Below are 20,216 nucleotides of genomic sequence, written 5' to 3'. Positions count from 1 at the left end.
TTTTATCTTTTAAAACTTTATTAGTGTGTGTGTGCACATGCGCATGCATACATGCACACATGGAATGAACACACATGTATTATGTACAATTGGAGCTTCCCCACAATAAAGGAATGAATGCAAAATACTCATGCTCTTTTAAAATATCTCTAGTGCAGCCAAGTTTTCTTCATAAAAGGAAAAGCAAATCTCACCTTTCTTTGCATGTTTCGAGGACTTTTTCTCATGTCTACTTCCTTCCCTGTCTTGGCCCCCGTCTTTTTCATAGTCTTCCTCATCCTCGTCCTCATCCTCGTCCTCCTTGGCACTTCGTACCCTTACCCGTGAGTCGCCTTTGACTTTCTTGGCCATTTCTTCTAGTTCCTTCTCCAGGTCCCTGTTTCTTATGAGGGTGTAATGCAGCTTCTCGTTTGCCTCATCAAACTTCTCCTCTGCCTTTCTGGCTCTGTTGTCAATCTCTCTGGTGTTGACAAAGCCCAGGGGAACAGAACAGACAGGGGTGAAATGTACACTTCCTTCATACAGCAACTCACGTGAAAACTGCCAGGAGAGAAGACGAACCTATCTGAAGGGCGCCAGCGTGGGAAGCAGGGGGCTCAGCAGTGATGGATAATGGGAGGCCCAGGGGCTGCTCCAGGTGACAGCTCAGTGACACTGTCACTTAGAGAACAACTTAGTTCTCATTTCTTAGTGAGGTCAGACTTTGGTGTATTTGAAATTCCCCATCAGCAGGCAGAGAATGCCCACCAGTAGCTCATGGTAGCGTCACAAAACTGGTAGAACGCAGCAACTAACCCCTGTAACATCATTTCTTCTCTAACACCTCTAAGCCAGAATTTACAATCAAGAAAACCAGTTTGAGACACGCTTTGTACTTACGAGAGCTCACTTGGCGCTGGTGACAGGGCTCTGTAAGTAAAAGCACTGGCTGCCATGCCTGACGACCTGAGTCCATCTCCTGGACCCACTTAGCAGAAAAAGAGAACTGACTTCGGGAAGCTGTCCCTTCACCTCCACATGCAACACACAAACATACACAGACATATACACATGCACACACAAACATGCATACACACATACACATGTAAGCACATACACACATACATTGACACACAGACACACATGCATAGACACATACACACTACATAGACACACATACACAGACATAAACATACACACACATACATAGACACAAATACACACAGGCATACACACAGATACACACATACATGCACATAAAACATTAAATGTAGGGTATATGTCATATCTGTATGGCAGATTCGTCTCAGATTTGTCAGCCATCTTGACTGTCTTGTCCTCGCAACTCTGGGTGATATAACATTCTTTCTGAAGTACAATGCTTTCTCCAGTTGCATTCTTTTCCTCAAGTCGTCTCCCACATACACTGCCTTGGATGGTTCCTCATACCCATCCTGACATGTGTACACACTGCAACTCTCCACACCAGCGGCCATCTCCACTGTGGGCTAAGGAAGGTATCCTTACCACACACAACAGTGCAGTTCACTGCCTCTAGCCAAAGACTTTCGGGTATTTATCCCACTAGTGACATCAAAACAAGCAGGACCGGGTCAGCTAAGAAGCATGGATTGCGCAGGCCAGCTCGAGGCCAGCTAAGAAGCGTGGGTTGCGCAGGCCAGCTCGAGGCCAGCGGTCTTTATCCTCTTACCATCGCTGTTCCTGTACTTACACCAGCTTCTCCTGCATGCGTCCGATCACAGTCATTGCTTCCACATACTTTGGGTCCAATTCACCTTTTATAGCTAGTTCTCTCTGACAAAGAAAACATGAGGTGACTGAGCTGAGAGTCCCAACAGATAATAGTCTACATCTTCAGCAACTGTCTAGAATATTCTTTTCTAGTGCCCATATTTATCCAGTAGATGATTACTCACAACCCTGATACCAAAAAGTCCACAGACACTGCCTGAGGTCAAATAGCACAGCAGATTCCAAGTAGATACTACAGGAAGACATGAGAGACAGTGGTGTAGGGGAGGGCAGGAGAAACAGTAACAAAGGGAAAGCTTAAACACTGTAAAAGTAAGAAGGGTAAACATGTTTCTCTGATGAATTAGGTTAAAGAAAGGAAACCATTCACAGTTAATTCCTAATAACCCACTGCTAATAATTTCACTTCCTACACAGCATTGCAAAATCCAGTAAGATTTTTACATTCTTTAGGGAATGTCATAATTGCTTAAAAGTGTAATTCTTGCCAGGCAGAGAAAATGTTGGGTAGGGTCTGTGCACTGGTTTAGGTGCCACAAAGCAGTCACAGCTACTGCCTGGAATGCCATTTGTACTCAGGACCTCCTTCTGGCATTCACTCTTTCCCCTGAGGGTGTGGCAGAGACAAACATGGTGGCACAGCTCGTAGACATGTATTTGGAGTCTCTTGGCCTAGGCTCACACACTGTAGCTTAAAGCCAGTCTCTTCCTGAGACCGTCTACCTTCGGCATGTGGGGCTCAATCTTCCCAGATTTCCTAGGGACATTAGCCTGGACTAACGTCTCTAGCCTGGAAGTGCCCTGAAAAGGTTTGGATCCAGGCCCTGTGCCTATAGACACAGTTCTTAGCACCAAACTGCCAGATTTTGTGCCCTATCTGCTTTGGACACACTTTTATATTTTAAGGGCCCTTTCCTATTGTTGTTATAAGATGGATAAATTAATCATTGCTTTTAATCTCTATACCTGGAGTATATAGTATTATGGTATAAAAAAGCAGACAAATGACTAGCAAGTACAGAATGCCTATCTTGAGTTGAAAAATACCGCAGAGCCCAAATCTGTCTCCTGGTTGCCTTCTCAAGGGTATTCCCAAATGATCCAGAAAACCTGTGCTATGCCTAGGATTCTTTTTTTTTTTTCTTTTTAAGATTTAGTTATTATTATGTATACAGTGCTGTCTGCATGTACACCTGCAGGCCAGAAGAGGGCATCAGATCACATTATAGATGGTTGTGAGCCACCATATGACTGCTGGAAACTGAACTCAGGACCTCTAGAAGAGCAGTGCTCTTAACCTCTGAGCCATCTCTTCAGCCCTCGTGCCTAGGATTCTTTATGGACAGTCAGGACCCAAGAACTTAAGATGACCCTTATGTCGCCTGTTTCTAGTGTGTTGCTTGCTGGCTAGGGGAGCTGAGCGCCAGGCAACCCTGTCATACATCAGAGCACTCACATTAAGACACAGCAGCTCTCTCGTGGTGACTGCTGAACTTAAACAGTCCGTAGCTTCACCAGTTGGTCTGAAATCTCAGAGTTGGGCAGTTAGCTCTCTAATGAGATGTTGGAATTGTTATGATCCAGAGAGGGACCCAACATGCTGCTATGCTGAAAGCTTTCAGAGGTAATAAAACCAAGCCATTCCTGGAGGCAAGAGTAACCTTCCTCACAGAGGAGAGGCAAGTCAGTACAGCTTAGTGGCTCAGAAATGTCCCGAAGGCCATATGCTAAAGGCCTGGTTCTCAGCTGGTAGCAGTATGGGACTTTGTGGAGATTTTAGGAGCTGGGTTACTTGTGATGTCCTTGAAAGGTATTTTTGGGCCTTTTTTCCTCCCCTCCCCTTCCCTCCCTTCTTCCCTCCTTTTCTTTCTCTCCCACTTCTCCTCTCTTCCTTCTCTCCCTCTCCCTGTCCTCCCCTCCCCCTCTCCCATCTCCTGCCACTGAAGAGGGCAGCCCTGCCCTACTGCATGCTCTTGCCAAACTGTTTTGCTCACTACAACACTGACACATTGGAGCCAGGGGATGGTGGGCTGAAACCAGGAGCAAACTAAATCCTTCTTCCTCTTGGCTGGCCTTCTCAGACACCATTCCATGGCATAGAAAGCGCACTAACACAGCTGGCACCCAGAGCAGTGGGCCCCATACCAATGCTCTTCAGTTTTGCCTCCCACCCCCCAGGCTACAGGCTTCTAGCTCCCTCTGCTTCCTGCCTGTCTCCACAGCCCGATCCCAGTGTCTCCTCTGGACAAAACAGCAGGGTTTTTACTTGAGGAAAACAAGTTCAATGAAGAAAACAGCTTTGCCCGGGACTGGCAGACAGATCTTTTTTTGAGGGAGGGGAGGTTTGTTTGTTTGTTTTGTTTTGTTTTTGTTTTTGTTTTTTGAGACAGGGTTTCTCTGTGTAGCCTTGGCTGTCCTAGACTCGCTTTGTAGACCAGGCTGGCCTCAAACTCAGAGCGATTCACCTGCCTCTGCCTCCTGAGTGCTGGGACTAAAGGCATGCGCCACCACGCCCTGCCCTTGCCTCAGAGTTGTAATGAATGAGACAGCGCATTAATTTAAACTTCTCACAGGGCTCCACTTTGAGAACATGTGCTTATGATCCCCCATGTACTCTCTTCACCCCAACTGGCCCGACATGACTTATGTGTTCTTTCTACCGCTGATGAGTTTTATTGTCTATAATGTCCTGAGATAAACTCACTGCAAACACCTCTACTCCGGGCTGACCTCTACCTAAGTGCTCGAGCTGCCATCCACCACTATGCTGACATAGCACCTCGCTGCCACAGGCAACCACCCAGTCTAAAGAATCACACTGCCTAACAATTGAAAGTCTCCCAATGTTTTGATTGGGCAGTTTGGTGGTATAAATTGATTCCTTTCCTTAACCCAGAAAATTACACATTATGAAACATACAGATAGAGTGTAGCACCAAATTTCACAACATTGATGGAATGTAGTCCACCATAGACTCCTAAAGTGGTGGTGTTCTGCAGAGAGCCAGAGGCCAGGGAAGAGCGTGGGGCTGGGGAGCAAGAGCGAGGTCAAGGCATGTCCAAACCCTGAGAACCTCATCTTTATACAGGCAAGAGTAGGACTGCTCCATCCCTGTCCTAGGCTTGCAGGTCTCAGCACATGTAGCCTTATGGCCTCCACCTCTGCCACCATTGAGGTGGTCACATAGCCTGGTGACCAGGTTACAGGTTAAACGTCCTCTCTTAAGATTATAGCCAGCAAGCACCTGGAATTCCTCTTCATGCAAACAAGGCATTTCCAGCACCTTGGGGGCTGGCCAATGATGTACACTCACCCCAAAAGCCTCTACCCACTCCCCAAAGGTTTAAATAGTCTTTGTCCCCCCCCCCAATTAAATGAGCTGTCTCACTGACACTGTCTCCTGAGTAGGCTGTTTGTTGTGCACTCACTGTTGGCCCAGGTTCTGCATCGCACCCATCCCCGCCCCCCAGCTAAGTTTCACTCCTCTGATCCAGCTCTGTGTGCAACAAGCCTGGCTATTAGGAGGGAAGCAGGCACAGAATGACACATGAGGACCTGGGTTCAATTCCCAGCGCTCACATGGCAACTCAAAACTGTATCTCATTTCCTTACACAGACATACATGCAAGCAAAACACCAATGTACATGAGATAAAAATAAATAATATTTTAAAGCTAATCAAGAACTGCTTATGTCTACCATGGTCCTAAAATGAACCTTCTATGGAGACACAGAGAAGAGAGAGAATGAGAACGTTTTGTTTTGTAAAGTCAAAATGGAAAAATAAGTCTTTTAAAGACAGTTCTGAAAGAGAAAAAAAATCTGCAAAATACATTAACCAGGAGTCCGCTGAAAGAAACTGAAAGCTACATTAGACCCATATTGTTTTTCAAAGAATGCTAAGTAGTTTTAAATTTCCTAGTTGGGTTTTAGTTACATACCCAGGATGAAAATATCTCTTCTTCAAACAGAGGTTTGCAATGAATATTTTCATCTTTCCAAATGTATCTAACGGTTTTTTCATTGTCTGTAGATGTCGAAGGTTTCTAGAGCACAGAAAAACCAAGGACCCGTGAGCCAGCCAGCGTGTGACATACAGCACAGCAAGTCGCCAGAGCCCTGGCCGAAACTCCAGCCTCCCATTTGTCTCCACCCAGCAGACAGTGTTTGCTCCAAACACTGACAAGGATGGGGATGGAGGAGCGGGCACAAGAGGAGACAATTATGAGTAAAACAAAGAGGTTCATTCCAGACCCTAAAAGTGTGATGGCTATTCTTGGCTGTCAACTTGACTGTATCTGGAATTGACTAATACTGAAACAGCTGGATACACCTGTGATGGATATTTCTTAATTAAATCATTTGAACTGGGAAGACCCAGTTTTAATCCATATCTGTTGAGGTGGAAAGATCCACCTGTAATCTGGGTCACACCTAAATAGGCCCTTTATATAGACTGGCATGCCCTTTATATAGGCAGCCAGCCATAGAAGAAGGAAGCTTCTCTCTTTGCTTGCTGGCAGCCACTCTTGCTGGCAAGTCCACTCTTAGGAGTCCAGCATATACTGAAGATCAGCTGAAACATGACTGAACAACTACTGGACACACACACACACACACACACACACACACACACACACACACACGAACATACACATAAAATGTAGCACCACATTTCAGGAGATTGGTAGAAGGTAGCCTATCCATAGACACCTAAAGTAATGGTGTTCTGCAGAGGGCTAGAAGCCAGTCAAGAGCTGCTTATGTCTACCATGGCCATAAAATGAGCTTTCCACAGAGACACAGGGAAGAAAGAGAATGAGTTTTTAAATAAAGTCAAGATGGAAAAATAAGAGCCATATCTATGACTCCCTAATATTTTGTATATATGTATATATATACATATATGTATACATATATATAGAGAGAATATATATGGTTATGAACATGTATTTATAAATATACAGTCAAATGAATATATGTTCATCCTATAAATTTTGTTCCTCTAGAGAACCCTGACTAATACAGGAACTCAAAACAGCAGGAAAAGCAGATAAGATGAAAATCGTGTCATGCAATGGCTGTTAGCATAAAGGTGTGCTCTAAGGGCTGTGTGCACACACACATGGGGGTCCTGCTCACAGGAAAAAAAATTGAAGATTGAATAGGTACTTGTGAAATAGAAAGGAATGGCCTTGGGTAAGCTCAAAGATGGTGATGGCTTTAATGTACTCTGTAAACAAATGGGAAAGTATTTGATCTTCCATACACAAAAACTTTGCTAAAAATAAAACAGAAAATGCTTGAAAACAGAGGTCTGGGTGTTGTGCCTAATTCTGTTCTGTCCTCCTGCCTTTATTTTGAATATAAGACCTAGAATAATAGAGTCTGAGGTCAAAGAAATATTTTTTTTTTACTTTTAATATTATTAGTGTGGAGGATGTGCATTCACAAGCGAATGAAGACAACTTTTTTTTTTGTGGAGTCAATTCTTTCCTTCCATCTTTACATTCTGGGGATAGAACTCAGGTTGACAGCCATCATGCCAGCTCCTACGGAAACACTTACTCCGTGTGCAGGGACATAAATCAAGAAAGATGGAGAGCACTGGGCAAGCATGGGCTCTAAGCCAGGGACCGTGGCAGCCAGTCTAGGAGGGCTCTTCTGCCATAACTGTCTGGCTTTGAGTGCTGATTCTGCCACTTGAAACCATATGGCTTTAGGTAGGTCTGTCAACCTTTAGGAGCTTAAACCTCCTATCTATAAATGAGGTGATATGTGCCCTAAATTGTTATACTAGGCAGCACACACGGCACAAAACTCATAATCTAACTCAGTCACTGGTAGCTGTTATTGTATTGTTATCACTACTCTCATGTCCAGGGTGAGTTTTCACTGCTACAAATTCCTCAGCAGGAATAGAGAGACTTGGAGTAAGATGAGAAAAGCTAGAGGTTGGGAGAAGGAGAGGGCAGCACAGCAGGGAGCTGAAGCAGAGGCACAGGGAAGTTAAACTTCCTTTTGGAAACCCTAGCAATGAAGGTAAAAAGAAACAGCAGCGGGGTGCGGGTGGGCTGTGCTGCCAGTAGTGAGAGGGGAAAGAATGAAGCGAACGGGACACACTTGGGTGACTGTAATTAATACCTGCAGTGCGGCTGCATCTGGATGGGGAAGGCGGGAGGCTGAAGCGTTCACTCCAAGAGACCAACTTCCCCCTTCTGTGTGTTATCACTTTAATCTTTGAAAAGAGGGAAACTACTCCTAAATAATTACACATCATTTTTATTTGTCTTCTTGGTTTGTTGTTGTTTGTTTTATTCTTACTGTATTGCCCAGTCTTAAGCTCCTAGGCTCAAATGAGCCCTGTGTCAGCCTCCCAGATAGCTGAGATTATAGGCGCTTGTCACCATGCCCAGCATATAATCTTACCTGCTCGGTTACTACGTCTTCTGCTGCTTCTGCTGCTGCCTCATTCTCCTCTTCTTGACTCTCAGATTTCTTAACCACAATTTCATCATCATCATCATCACCAATAAAAGGTTTTTCTGAGTCAAAATAAATTTTTGTAGCTTCCTGTGCAATGTAACAGCATTATAAATGTAATATATATAATACATATTATATATATATTAACAATTTCATAGTAAACAAGCACTAATCCTACAACCAAGTATTTTGCTATCAATAAGAACACGAACGGGGGTGGAGGGGTAAGGAGATGGCTCAGTGGTTAACAGCACATACTTCTCCCAACACCTATATCAGGCAGCTCAGAATCACCTAGAACAACAGCTCTAGTGAGATCTGACAGCCTCTTCAGATACCTGCACTCATGTGCACAAACCTATACACATATGAATAATTAAAATAACAATGGGCTGTTTAAAAAAAGAACACAGGGCTGGAAAGATGACTCAGCTATTTAAAAAAAAGGCTAGTCTCACAATCAAAAAAAGAATGCGAATAATGGTAAGAGTGGTTCCTGTCCTTATAAAGCTCACCATTTTGCAGACAGCACAGTCTTAGGATGTAGCATGAGTTGGAAACATCCAACCTACAGTATGTAGTAGACAGGGGTGGCAGAAGGCTGGTCAAGGAGGCACTAACTGTGGAGTCCTTTTTCTTGTAGTATGAAAAGAGGAAAGAGGGTACAGAGGGGTTCTGAGAAGAAAGTGGCTCCTTAAGACAGAACCTTTGAGGCAAATGGACCCAAGAGACACAACCTTAACACAGGATTCGGCCGTCACGTTAAGGGACCAGACTGTGTCTAAAAGGTGACAAAAACATCCAAAAGGCAGCAAAAGATTTTGGTTTTTGTTGATCTGATATAAATTCTAAAGCAATTGTTTTCACAATAGGAAAAGTCAGAAAAAGAAAAAAAAAAAAAAAGGAAGGCAGGAAGGAGTCCAAGGAGAGAGTGAATACAGTGTCTGCAGTAGTAAAGAGAAAGGTGACCCGGAGATACTGAAGAAGGGATCCTTACTGACCTATAGATGGAAACAAAATGGTTAGGGAACAGGTACATCTTGGGTGGCACATAGCTGATGGTTTATGCTGCTAGTGGAAGGTGATGCTACTCAGAGAGAATGGACAGGACAGAGGAAGCAGGTTTGGGAGTGACAGGAGTGTTTGTTGGGCTGTGTGTGTTCTAGGCTCCATGGGGATGGCTAAGCGTAAACATATGCAGCCGGAGTCTAGAGTCCATCAGGGCTAAATATTTAACAGGTATATGCAGTTAGTTAAAGCTAAGAAAATAAATCCCATTTCCACATAAACGTGTGGAGTGGCACAAGAACTTAAGGCAGAAACTAGTTAGATAAAGCTGTAGAGAAGAAAAAGGATCCCAAAAGTAGCCCCAGAAGTCTGAGAGCCACTGAGAGCACAGAGAGAAAAGGGGTTAACAGTGTCCAATGCCTGAAAGGGGCCTATTTAAATACCAACCAAAAAAAAAGTCCCTACATATCAGAGGGCGCAGAAATGCCAAAGACAGAAAGGAGATCTTAAAAGGTTTTTCGAGACAGGGTTTCTCTGTGTAGCCCTGGCTGTCCTAGACTTGCTTTGTAGACCAGGCTGGCCTCGAACTCACAGAACTCACAGCGGATCTACCTGCCTCTGCCGCCCAAGTGCTGGGATTAGAGGCGTGCGCCACCACCTGGCAACACTTGTCATTCTGGTCTCAGCAGCCAGTTCAGGCAGCTCACAACTGCCTGTACCCCAGCTCCAGATTCCAGTGCCCTTTTCCGGCCTTCAGAAGCTACCTGCATGAATGCACCCCCACCCCTCCCTCCTCACAAATACCCACATGTATACACGTGTGCACCTCCCTTACCCTCGTCACGCATACCCACACATACACATGTGTACACCGCCTCACGCCCTGCCTCACACATACTCACATGTATATACATGTGCACCCCTCACCCCCCACCTCACGCATACCCACACGTACACATGTGTGCACCCCCTCACCCGCCTCATGCATACCCACACATACACACGTGTACACCACATCTTTTAAAAAGCAAAAAGTCGGGCTAGAGAGATGGCTCAGAGGTTAAGAGCATGGACTGCTCTTCCAGAGGTCCTGAGTTCAATTCCCAGCAACCACATGGTGGCTCACAACCATCTATAATGATATCTGATGCCCCCTTCTGGCCTGCAGGTGCACATGCAGACAAAGCACTGTATACATAATAAATAAATAAATAAATAAATCTTTTTTTAAAAAAGGAAAAAGTCTGTTTTCTATCTTTGTTATTTAACTTGAATATGAAGAAGTCAAGATAATTTAACAATTAAAAAGCCATTAGAAATTATCAAAATTGAGCTGGATAGTAGCGACACATGCCTTTAATCCTAGCATTCAGGAGGCAGAGGCAGGCAGATCTCTGAGTTCAAGACCAACCTGGTCTACAGAAACAGTTCCAGGACCGCCAGAACTACCTACACAGAGAAACCCTGTCTCAAGAAAACAAAGGAAAAAAAGAGGTTATCAAAATTGATAGAAAAACATAAATCTATTTTTTGTAGATGACATTATTAAAAATCTAGACAACTCAAAAGAAAACCAATTGAAAAAATTTAAATAATAGAGCAAATTCACACAGCATGTAAAACTAAAATGCGAAAGGTATGAAATATCAAATAAAATATTTAGACACAAACTTAACAAAGGTGATCAAATTATTTAGCAACATTTATAAATTTAAAAGTACACGTTATACTCCATGTTCTTGATCAGGACAGTTTAGCATTAGAAAGCTGCCTATTCTGAGCTAATATATAAATTTAACATTATCCTAGCCTTTTTTTAAAAATTTTTTTTAAATTTATTATTATGTATACAATGTTCTGGCTGCAGGCACACCTGCAGGCCAGAAGAGGGAATCATATCACATTACAGATGGTTATTATCCACCATGTGGTTGCTGGAAATTGAACTCAGGATCTTTGGAAGAGCGGGTGGCACTCTTAACCACTGAGCCATCTCTCCAGCCCCCTCCCCCTGCAATTATCCTAGTTTTTAAGAAATCATTTTTTTCTAGAGCTAGATTATAAAGTTACATAAAGAATAAATGAGAAAAGCCAAGAAATGTTGAAAAAATTTAAAAATCCATGAGGAAGGCTAGTTCTTTTGGGTGCTAAGATATCAGCAATAAACCATTGCAGTGTGAGGCTCAAGAGCAACCATCATGGCAACCATCATCAGAGAACCCAGGGTCAGGTTGCAGCACCCTGCTGGGCAGCTTGCAACTGCCTGTGACTCCAGCTCCGGGGCATGCAGCACCCTCTTCTGGACTCCACAGGCACTGCACTTACACGTGTGCATAATTTTAGAAATAGAGATAAATCTTCAAAAGAAAATAGAATACTGTGGTAATGATTCACGAATAATAGGTCAAAGAAAAATAATAGGAAATCCAGAAATAGACTTTGATTGAATATGGCCAAGTACTGGGATAGTATGTCAAAGATATTAACTCAAGCATTGAATTAGGGGGATTAAAGCAAAAGGAATCATCAGCAGTTGGTAGGAAAAGATACAAGGAGACACAGTGCACTTATCTTAGTAGAAAAACTAATGTTCAGTGCTCAACTTCTTATCAAGAGCACACCATTAAATATCTAGATCTTTCTGAAAGCATCTCTGGCATAAGATATTCAAACCTGGGCACATGATCAAGTCTGGATATTCCCTTAAGGTTCTGTGAGTCAGATACATGCAAGGCTGTTAAATCACCTCTAAGGTCCCATCTGCACTCATGTCTCTATGATTATGCAAACTTAAAAACCTTTATGTTTATTGTTTATTTTGTATAAGGCATTTTGTGGTACAGGAAGGCCTTTTGTAGTACAGGGTGGCCTAGAACTCGCTGTGTAACCAAAGATGACTTTGAACTCCTAATCATCCTCCCTTTTCCTCCCAAGGATTACAGATGTTTGCCACCAAAGCCAGCTGTTTCTGTGTGCTTGTTTGCCCTAGATTCAGTTTGTAACCACAGTCATAACTGTGCTACTTAACCAGGTTTCTAGAGTTATACTGTAGTTTAAGAGTTATGGTGTCAATAAGATCTTTCAGTAGCTAACTGAGAAATAATTCTGACTAAGATCTGGTCAACATAGAAAAAGTTTTGTTAACGATGCATAACTTCTTTAAAGGTGATGTTTAAAGTCCTATGAATATTTATATAGAAACATCTTCCTCTCAGACCCAGGGGGCATGCCATCAGATCATATTTGTGGGGTATAGCTGTCATAGCAACAGAAACATCTTCAGAATTTACCAGAGACTGAAGAACTATGTGACTTATTGAACAATCAGTGTGCACTGGTCTAGGATCATCGGTAAGTAGGTGGCAGGCAGAACCACAGGATGAGCCAGGTATGATGGCTCACTCCTGCAATCCCAGCACTTGGGAGGCAGAGGCAGATGGATCTCTGTAAGTTCAAGGCCAGCCTGGTCTACAAAGCGAGTCCAGGACAGCCAGGGCTACACAGAGAAACCCTGTCTCGAAAAACCAAAAACCAAAACAAAAGGCCAAAAGCAACCTATCCCAAACAGTTCAAGCCAATCTGGGCTACAAGAGACCCCATGTCAACACACAAGAAACAACGAATGCAAGACTATGTAGACATGTAGAAAGGGTAATGACAGAGTCTCAACATGTCATACACAGACAGCTGTGGATGACTAAAACAAGGATAAGTAGGCACAAAGAGGATACAATCCAGGGGATTTTATCCTGTAAGGAGAGTTTGCCAAAGGAATCAGCAGTTAACAGAGCCAAGTGCTAAAGAGGAGCCAGGTTAAATAGGACACTGAACATTCTAGAGCAGGCAACACAGTTTCTCATGACTCACAGTAGCTTTAGAATTTTAACAGGACCCAGTGGGCCAGGGGCTATGACTCAGAGCTTGTTCAGCATTCATTAGGACCCAGGTAAGATCAGCACCATTTAAAAAAGTGATTATGATGGAAGAAGAGAGAGAAATGAGGCAAAAAGAAATTAACATATTTTTTAGAATGGGAGAAATTACCATGTTTGTAAAGTTATATATTTCCAGATAGGCTAGATGGAACCACTGGGAAGATATCAGAGATACACAAGAAAAAAATATTCCACAGATTAAATGATGAAAAGAGGACGAAACCCTGGTGAGCACTTGGAGGAAGGGTGTATACCGAAGCAGATGGGTCTGAGGAAGTTCCTTGAGAACTTATCTGAAAGCCATTTTCCTTAAGATTCAAGCTGGAAATGGTGGCTCATGCCTTTAATCCCAGCATTCAGGAGACAGAGACAAAGGGATCTCTGTGAGTTCAAGGCCAACCGGAGATACAAAGTGTGACTCTGTTTCATAATGGAGGGAGGGAAGGAGGGAGAGGGAGGGAGGGAAAAGAAGAGGAGAAGGGGGAGGAGAGGGGAGGAGAGGAGAAAGAAAAAAGAGAGGAAGAAAAGGTAGATTCAAGATCACCTGGTGCACGTCACCTGTTGCATGGGCTGGAAAGATGGTTCAACAGCTAAGAGGGCTTGCTGCTCTTGCAGAGAAGCCAGGTTCAGTTCCCAGCATCCCTATCAGGCAGTACATGCCTGTATGTAACTCCAGCCTCCACAGGCACAGACACATATGCCCCCCCACACACACAAAGAATGCTAAAGTATTTTAAAACTGTCCGTGTGGAAGAATCTCTTTCTTGGGAGGAAGAGGAGCTGCTGACGTTCTGCATCAGAAACACATTCTCTTCTCGCAGCGTCTATGGTGAGGATGCAGAACAGCAACTTCAAAAGATGCTGCAACTTACGTACCTTGAGATGCAGGTAGAACCCGAATATGACCATATGACCTTACTAACGACCTTACAAAGCAAATGATACCATGTGTGGTAAATACCTCTTCTCCAAGGAGTTGCTCTGCTTCCTCGTATGTCAGTAACAGTATTTTCCTGCCTTTGATATCAGAAAGGAGGTACGAACATGTGCTGATCCAGTCATAACATTCTCTCTGGGAAGAGACACAGCGTAATTACTACTCAGGGAAAAGAGCAAACTATACCAACTCACTCACTGACTTCCACTGGCCTGCTAAGCACAGTTCCTCTAACTGCGACTCCTTCTGTCCAGCTAGGTCAAAGGCTTGCACAGAAGTACCTTACTACAAATGTGGGCCTAAATCACATTATCTCTCAGCAGGGTTTATGATTTGGGTTGTAATAGGATAAAGTGTGGTGATGTACCATAAAGCCAGATACAGAAGGATTCATGGGTTTACTAACAATTAAATGATCTGTCCCAGTAAATTTTGTAACTGACCATGTCAACATGACTGTTTGCTAATAACAGTAGTGTTGTGTAAGAGGTTTTTTTTTCTTTCTAAGATTGAAACTTCTCATTCTGCCGCAGGGAAGCTCCTTAACACAGGAAATAAACAACTCAGAACACCTTTAGGAAGTCCCTGAAACTGACCAGATTCACTAGACTCCTTCCCTTCCTGCCCAGAGTTACATTCAGACAAGCCCAGCAGCAGAGATCAATTGAGCTGCCTGAAAAAGGCTCAGACCAACTGAGCCACCAGTTGGAAAGGACTCTCCAACCTGTTGACCTGCCTGCAGGCTGTGCAGTGTGCCCTAGGTTTCCAGCTTTTGTGAGCTGTCTCACATGCTGGAGTGGGCTTTGGTGATGTAGCCATCTTAGAGTGATTTCTGTTCCTGTCAGTAACCGCTCATTCATAGTCCTACAATTAACCCCAATAAAACTCACTAATACACTAAACTGGACTTTGGTATAATTATTACTTTGGTCTGTTGTGGGCTCCCTTTCTGGAGTAAATAGGCATGTTTGTATTGTGTCTCCTCAGGAAAAGTCTGTCACACAACAAATAGAAATAGCAAACCCTATTTATGGTTTTTAGTTCTATACTAAACTCTTTGCTAAACATTATATCTATATCTATATCTATATCTATATCTATATCTATATCTATATATCAGTACCAATAAAGTATTCATTTGATTCTCAGCATTAAATACTGGATACTTATAGTAACACCAAAATAAAATAAGGATAAATTTGATGAAAAAGAACTATATGCTGAAAATCACAAAATTTCAATGAAATAAAACTTGAATGAAGATATATACTGTATTAACAGATCCAAAGACACAAGATGGTTGTGGCGGGGGCAATTCTCCACCCACTGATCAATAGTTAAAATGTAATTCGAATGAAACACTCATCAGACCTTCTGAAGAGATCAATAAGCTAAAGCTCACATAGAAAAACAAAAGACCTGGTACATCCTTAAAAAGACAAATGTTAAGGACCTCTACCACTAGGTTACAAAACTTGTGATAAAAATAATGAAGATTGTGCGTGTGTGTGTGTGTGTGTGTGTGTGTGTGTGTGCGTTTGTGTGTCCATACAGTAAAATACTTTTGTTGCTTTTAGGAAGTGTTCCCTTGGATGGCTCCTGAGTTGGCTGTTTGGTCTACAGCTATTGAGAGGTAGATCATGAGGGTTACCAACTTCATGGATGGGTTAATCCATTGAAAAGGTTGTGAGGAATATGCTAATAGAGGGTAGGACTTGGTTGGATTCATAGGGGTTCTGTCTTGAAGAGCAAGTCCTGTCCTTAGCCCCTTCTTGTCTGTCTCTTTCTGCTGCCCAGTTGCCATGAGGTGAGCATTTCTATCCCATTATATATCCCCTCTGCCATGATGCCTGACCGCAGTGCAGATCCAAAGCAAAGGAGCCCGCTGAGCCCAGACTGAAACCATGAGCCAAAACTACTTCCTCCTTTCAAATTCCACTGATGACAAATGAGCAAGATACCTACTCTTCACTAAAAAGCACGAGCTTTTGATAAAATTAACAATTTGAGTCTCAGAGTGACTACTTAGTCAAAAAAGTTAGGCCAGGGGCTGGGGCACAGGCTCACTGGCTAAGGGGCTGGGGCACAGGCTCACTGGCTAAGGGGCTGGGGCACAGGCTCACTGGCTAAGGGGCTGGGGCACAGGCTCACTGGCTAAGGGGCTGGGGCACAGGCTCACTGGCTAAGTTGCTGGGGCACAGGCTCACTGGCTAAGGGGCTGGGACACAGGCTCACTGGCTAAGGGGCTGGGACACAGGCTCACTGGCTAAGTTGCTGGGACACAGGCTCACTGGCTAAGGGGCTGGGACACAGGCTCACTGGCTAAGGGGCTGAGACACAGGCTCACTGGCTAAGGGGCTGGGGCACAGGCTCACTAGCTAAGGGGCTGGGGCACAGGCTCACTGGCTAAGTTGCTGGGGCACAGGCTCACTGGCTAAGGGGCTGGGGCACAGGTTCACTGGCTAAGTTGCTGGGGCACAGGCTCACTGGCTAAGGGGCTGGGGCACAGGCTAACTGGCTAAGGGGCTGGGACACAGGCTCACTGGCTAAGTTGCTGGGGCACAGGCTCACTGGCTAAGGGGCTGGGGCACAGGTTCACTGGCTAAGGGGCTGGGGCACAGGCTCACTGGCTAAGGGGCTGGGGTACAGGCTCACTGGCTAAGTTGCTGGGGCACAGGTTCACTGGCTAAGGGGCTGGGGCACAGGTTCACTGGCTAAGGGGCTGGGGCACAGGCTCACTGGCTAAGGCGCTGGGGCACAGGCTCACTGGCTAAGGGGCTGGGACACAGGCTCACTGGCTAAGGGGCTGGGACACAGGCTCACTGGCTAAGGGGCTGGGGCACAGGCTCACTGGCTAAGGGGCTGGGGCACAGGCTCACTGGCTAAGGGGCTGGGGCACAGGTTCACTGGCTAAGTTGCTGGGGCACAGGCTCACTGGCTAAGGGGCTGGGGCACAGGTTCACTGGCTAAGGGGCTGGGGCACAGGCTCACTGGCTAAGGGGCTGGGGCACAGGCTCACTGGCTAAGGGGCTGGGGCACAGGCTCACTGGCTAAGGGGCTGGGGCACAGGCTCACTGGCTAAGGGGCTGGGGCACAGGTTCACTGGCTAAGGGGCTGGGGCACAGGCTCACTGGCTAAGTTGCTGGGGCACAGGCTCACTGGCTAAGGGGCTGGGGCACAGGCTCACTGGCTAAGGGGCTGGGGCACAGGCTCACTGGCTAAGTTGCTGGGGCACAGGCTCACTGGCTAAGGGGCTGGGGCACAGGCTCACTGGCTAAGTTGCTGGGGCACAGGCTCACTGGCTAAGGGGCTGGGGCACAGGCTCACTGGCTAAGGGGCTGGGGCACAGGCTCACTGGCTAAGGGGCTGGGGCACAGGTTCACTGGCTAAGGGGCTGGGGCACAGGCTCACTGGCTAAGTTGCTGGGGCACAGGCTCACTGGCTAAGGGGCTGGGGCACAGGCTCACTGGCTAAGGGGCTGGGACACAGGCTCACTGGCTAAGTTGCTGGGGCACAGGCTCACTGGCTAAGGGGCTGGGGCACAGGTTCACTGGCTAAGGGGCTGGGGCACAGGCTCACTGGCTAAGGGGCTGGGGCACAGGCTCACTGGCTAAGGGGCTGGGGCAGAGGCTCACTGGCTAAGGGGCTGGGGCACAGGTTCACTGGCTAAGGGGCTGGGGCACAGGCTCACTGGCTAAGTTGCTGGGGCACAGGCTCACTGGCTAAGGGGCTGGGGCACAGGCTCACTGGCTAAGGGGCTGGGGCACAGGCTCACTGGCTAAGTTGCTGGGGCACAGGCTCACTGGCTAAGTTGCTGGGGCACAGGCTCACTGGCTAAGGGGCTGGGGCACAGGCTCACTGGCTAAGTTGCTGGGGCACAGGCTCACTGGCTAAGGGGCTGGGGCACAGGCTCACTGGCTAAGTTGCTGGGGCACAGGCTCACTGGCTAAGGGGCTGGGACACAGGCTCACTGGCTAAGGGGCTGGGGCACAGGCTCACTGGCTAAGTTGCTGGGGCACAGGCTCACTGGCTAAGTTGCTGGGGCACAGGCTCACTGGCTAAGGGGCTGGGGCACAGGCTCACTGGCTAAGTTGCTGGGGCACAGGCTCACTGGCTAAGGGGCTGGGACACAGGCTCACTGGCTAAGGGGCTGGGGCACAGGCTCACTGGCTAAGTTGCTGGGGCACTGACTCACTGGCTAAGGGGCAGGGGCACAGGCTCACTGGCTAAGGGGCTGGGGCACAGGCTCACTGGCTAAGTTGCTGGGGCACAGGCTCACTGGCTAAGGGGCTGGGGCACAGGCTCACTGGCTAAGGGGCTGGGGCACAGGCTCACTGGCTAAGTTGCTGGGGCACAGGCTCACTGGCTAAGGGGCTGGGACACAGGCTCACTGGCTAAGGGGCTGGGGCACAGGCTCACTGGCTAAGTTGCTGGGGCACTGACTCACTGGCTAAGGGGCTGGGGCACAGGCTCACTGGCTAAGGGGCTGGGGCACAGGCTCACTGGCTAAGTTGCTGGGGCACAGGCTCACTGGCTAAGGGGCTGGGGCACAGGCTCACTGGCTAAGTGGCGGGGGCACAGGCTCACTGGCTAAGTTGCTGGGGCACAGGCTCACTGGCTAAGGGGCTGGGACACAGGCTCACTGGCTAAGTTGCTGGGGCACAGGCTCACTGGCTAAGGGGCTGGGACACAGGCTCACTGGCTAAGGGGCTGGGGCACAGGCTCACTGGCTAAGGGGCTGAGACACAGGCTCACTGGCTAAGGGGCTGGGGCACAGGCTCACTGGCTAAGGCGCTGGGGCACTGGCTCACTGGCTAAGGGGCTGGGGCACAGGCTCACTGGCTAAGGCGCTGGGGCACAGGCTCACTGGCTAAGGGGCTGGGACACAGGCTCACTGGCTAAGGGGCTGGGACACAGGCTCACTGGCTAAGGGGCTGGGGCACAGGCTCACTGGCTAAGGGGCTGGGGCACAGGCTCACTGGCTAAGTTGCTGGGGCACAGGCTCACTGGCTAAGGGGCTGGGGCACAGGCTCACTGGCTAAGGGGCTGGGGCACTGGCTCACTGGCTAAGGGGCTGGGGCACAGGCTCACTGGCTAAGGGGCTGGGACACAGGCTCACTGGCTAAGGGGCTGGGACACAGGCTCACTGGCTAAGGGGCTGGGGCACAGGCTCACTGGCTAAGGGAATTTGCTGTTCTTGTAAAGGCCCTGAGCTCCGTTCCCTATATGCATGACATGCAGCTCACAGCTGTCTGTAACTCCAGATACAGGGGATCTGACACCTTCTGACCTTAGATGACACCCACATGTATGTAAACATAGATACAGAGATATATAAATACTCTTAACCTGATAATAAATCTTCCTAACCCAAAATATCTCTGTATATTTTATAAAGTTCCATTTTTATAAGTTCAAAAAAATTGAAGATAGGTTTTTGTATCAGAAAATGGATCAAATATTCCCTGGGGATAAAACAAGTCTGAGAGGAGAGACTGTCAAGGGTTATAAACTTTCAGAGCATTGGATATATTCACCACTTCTATTATTTTTTTTGGTTTTGTTTTGTTTTTTTGTTTTGTTTTGTTTTGTTTTGTTTTGTTTTGTTTTGTTTTTCAAGACAGGGTTTCTCTGTGTAGTCCTGACTGTTCCTGGGCTCACTTTGTAGACCAAGCTGGCCTCGAACTCACAGTGATCCCCTGCCTCTGCTTCCTGAGTGCTGGGATTAAAAGTGTGTGCCACCATGCCCAGCCACCACTTCTATTATAATGAATGTTTTAATGGCCATATGAATATTATAGAATTGTGAAATTATGTAATTCAAGTATGCACAGTTGTTTTGAGTTAATTAGGCTTGAAAAAAAATCTGCTAAAAACAAAACAAAGCAAAACTAAGACAAACAATTCTTACCCTCATCTTCTCCAGCTCCTGGAGGTCCTTAGCAGGGTTCTTCTTCAGGTGAGCAGCTCTGATCAGAACCATCGCTCTCACCATGCTTATGCAGGAACTGGAGAGAAACAGGAAGCCACAGTGAGTCCACATACCCTCAGTGCTAGGATTTGGATGAGTGTCGCCCCCAAGGGTCACATGCTACAC

General features: G+C 46.3%; 1 protein-coding gene across 6 annotated transcripts in view; it reads right to left on the bottom strand.

Annotated features, from left to right (window-relative positions):
- The window catches only part of AXDND1 (axonemal dynein light chain domain containing 1), an 80,039-nt gene that overhangs the window by 5,016 nt on the left and 54,807 nt on the right, over positions 1–20,216 (bottom strand). For all 6 annotated transcript variants that reach the window (XM_084772431.1, XM_084772428.1, XM_084772433.1 and 3 more), the window contains 6 exons: positions 20,031–20,127; positions 14,144–14,254; positions 8,183–8,326; positions 5,695–5,799; positions 1,712–1,794; positions 195–460 (listed from right to left, as the gene is read on the bottom strand). In XM_084772431.1, the coding sequence (XP_084628557.1) occupies positions 195–460; positions 1,712–1,794; positions 5,695–5,799; positions 8,183–8,326; positions 14,144–14,254; positions 20,031–20,127 (806 nt within the window). The remainder of the gene's footprint in view (positions 1–194; positions 461–1,711; positions 1,795–5,694; positions 5,800–8,182; positions 8,327–14,143; positions 14,255–20,030; positions 20,128–20,216) is intronic.

Source organism: Acomys minous (genome assembly GCF_964271855.1).
Source record: "Acomys minous genome assembly, chromosome: 1".
NCBI lineage: Eukaryota > Metazoa > Chordata > Mammalia > Rodentia > Muridae > Acomys > Acomys minous.
The sequence above is the reverse complement of the archived record's forward strand: the minus strand, read 5'-3'. Positions and strand labels throughout refer to the sequence as shown.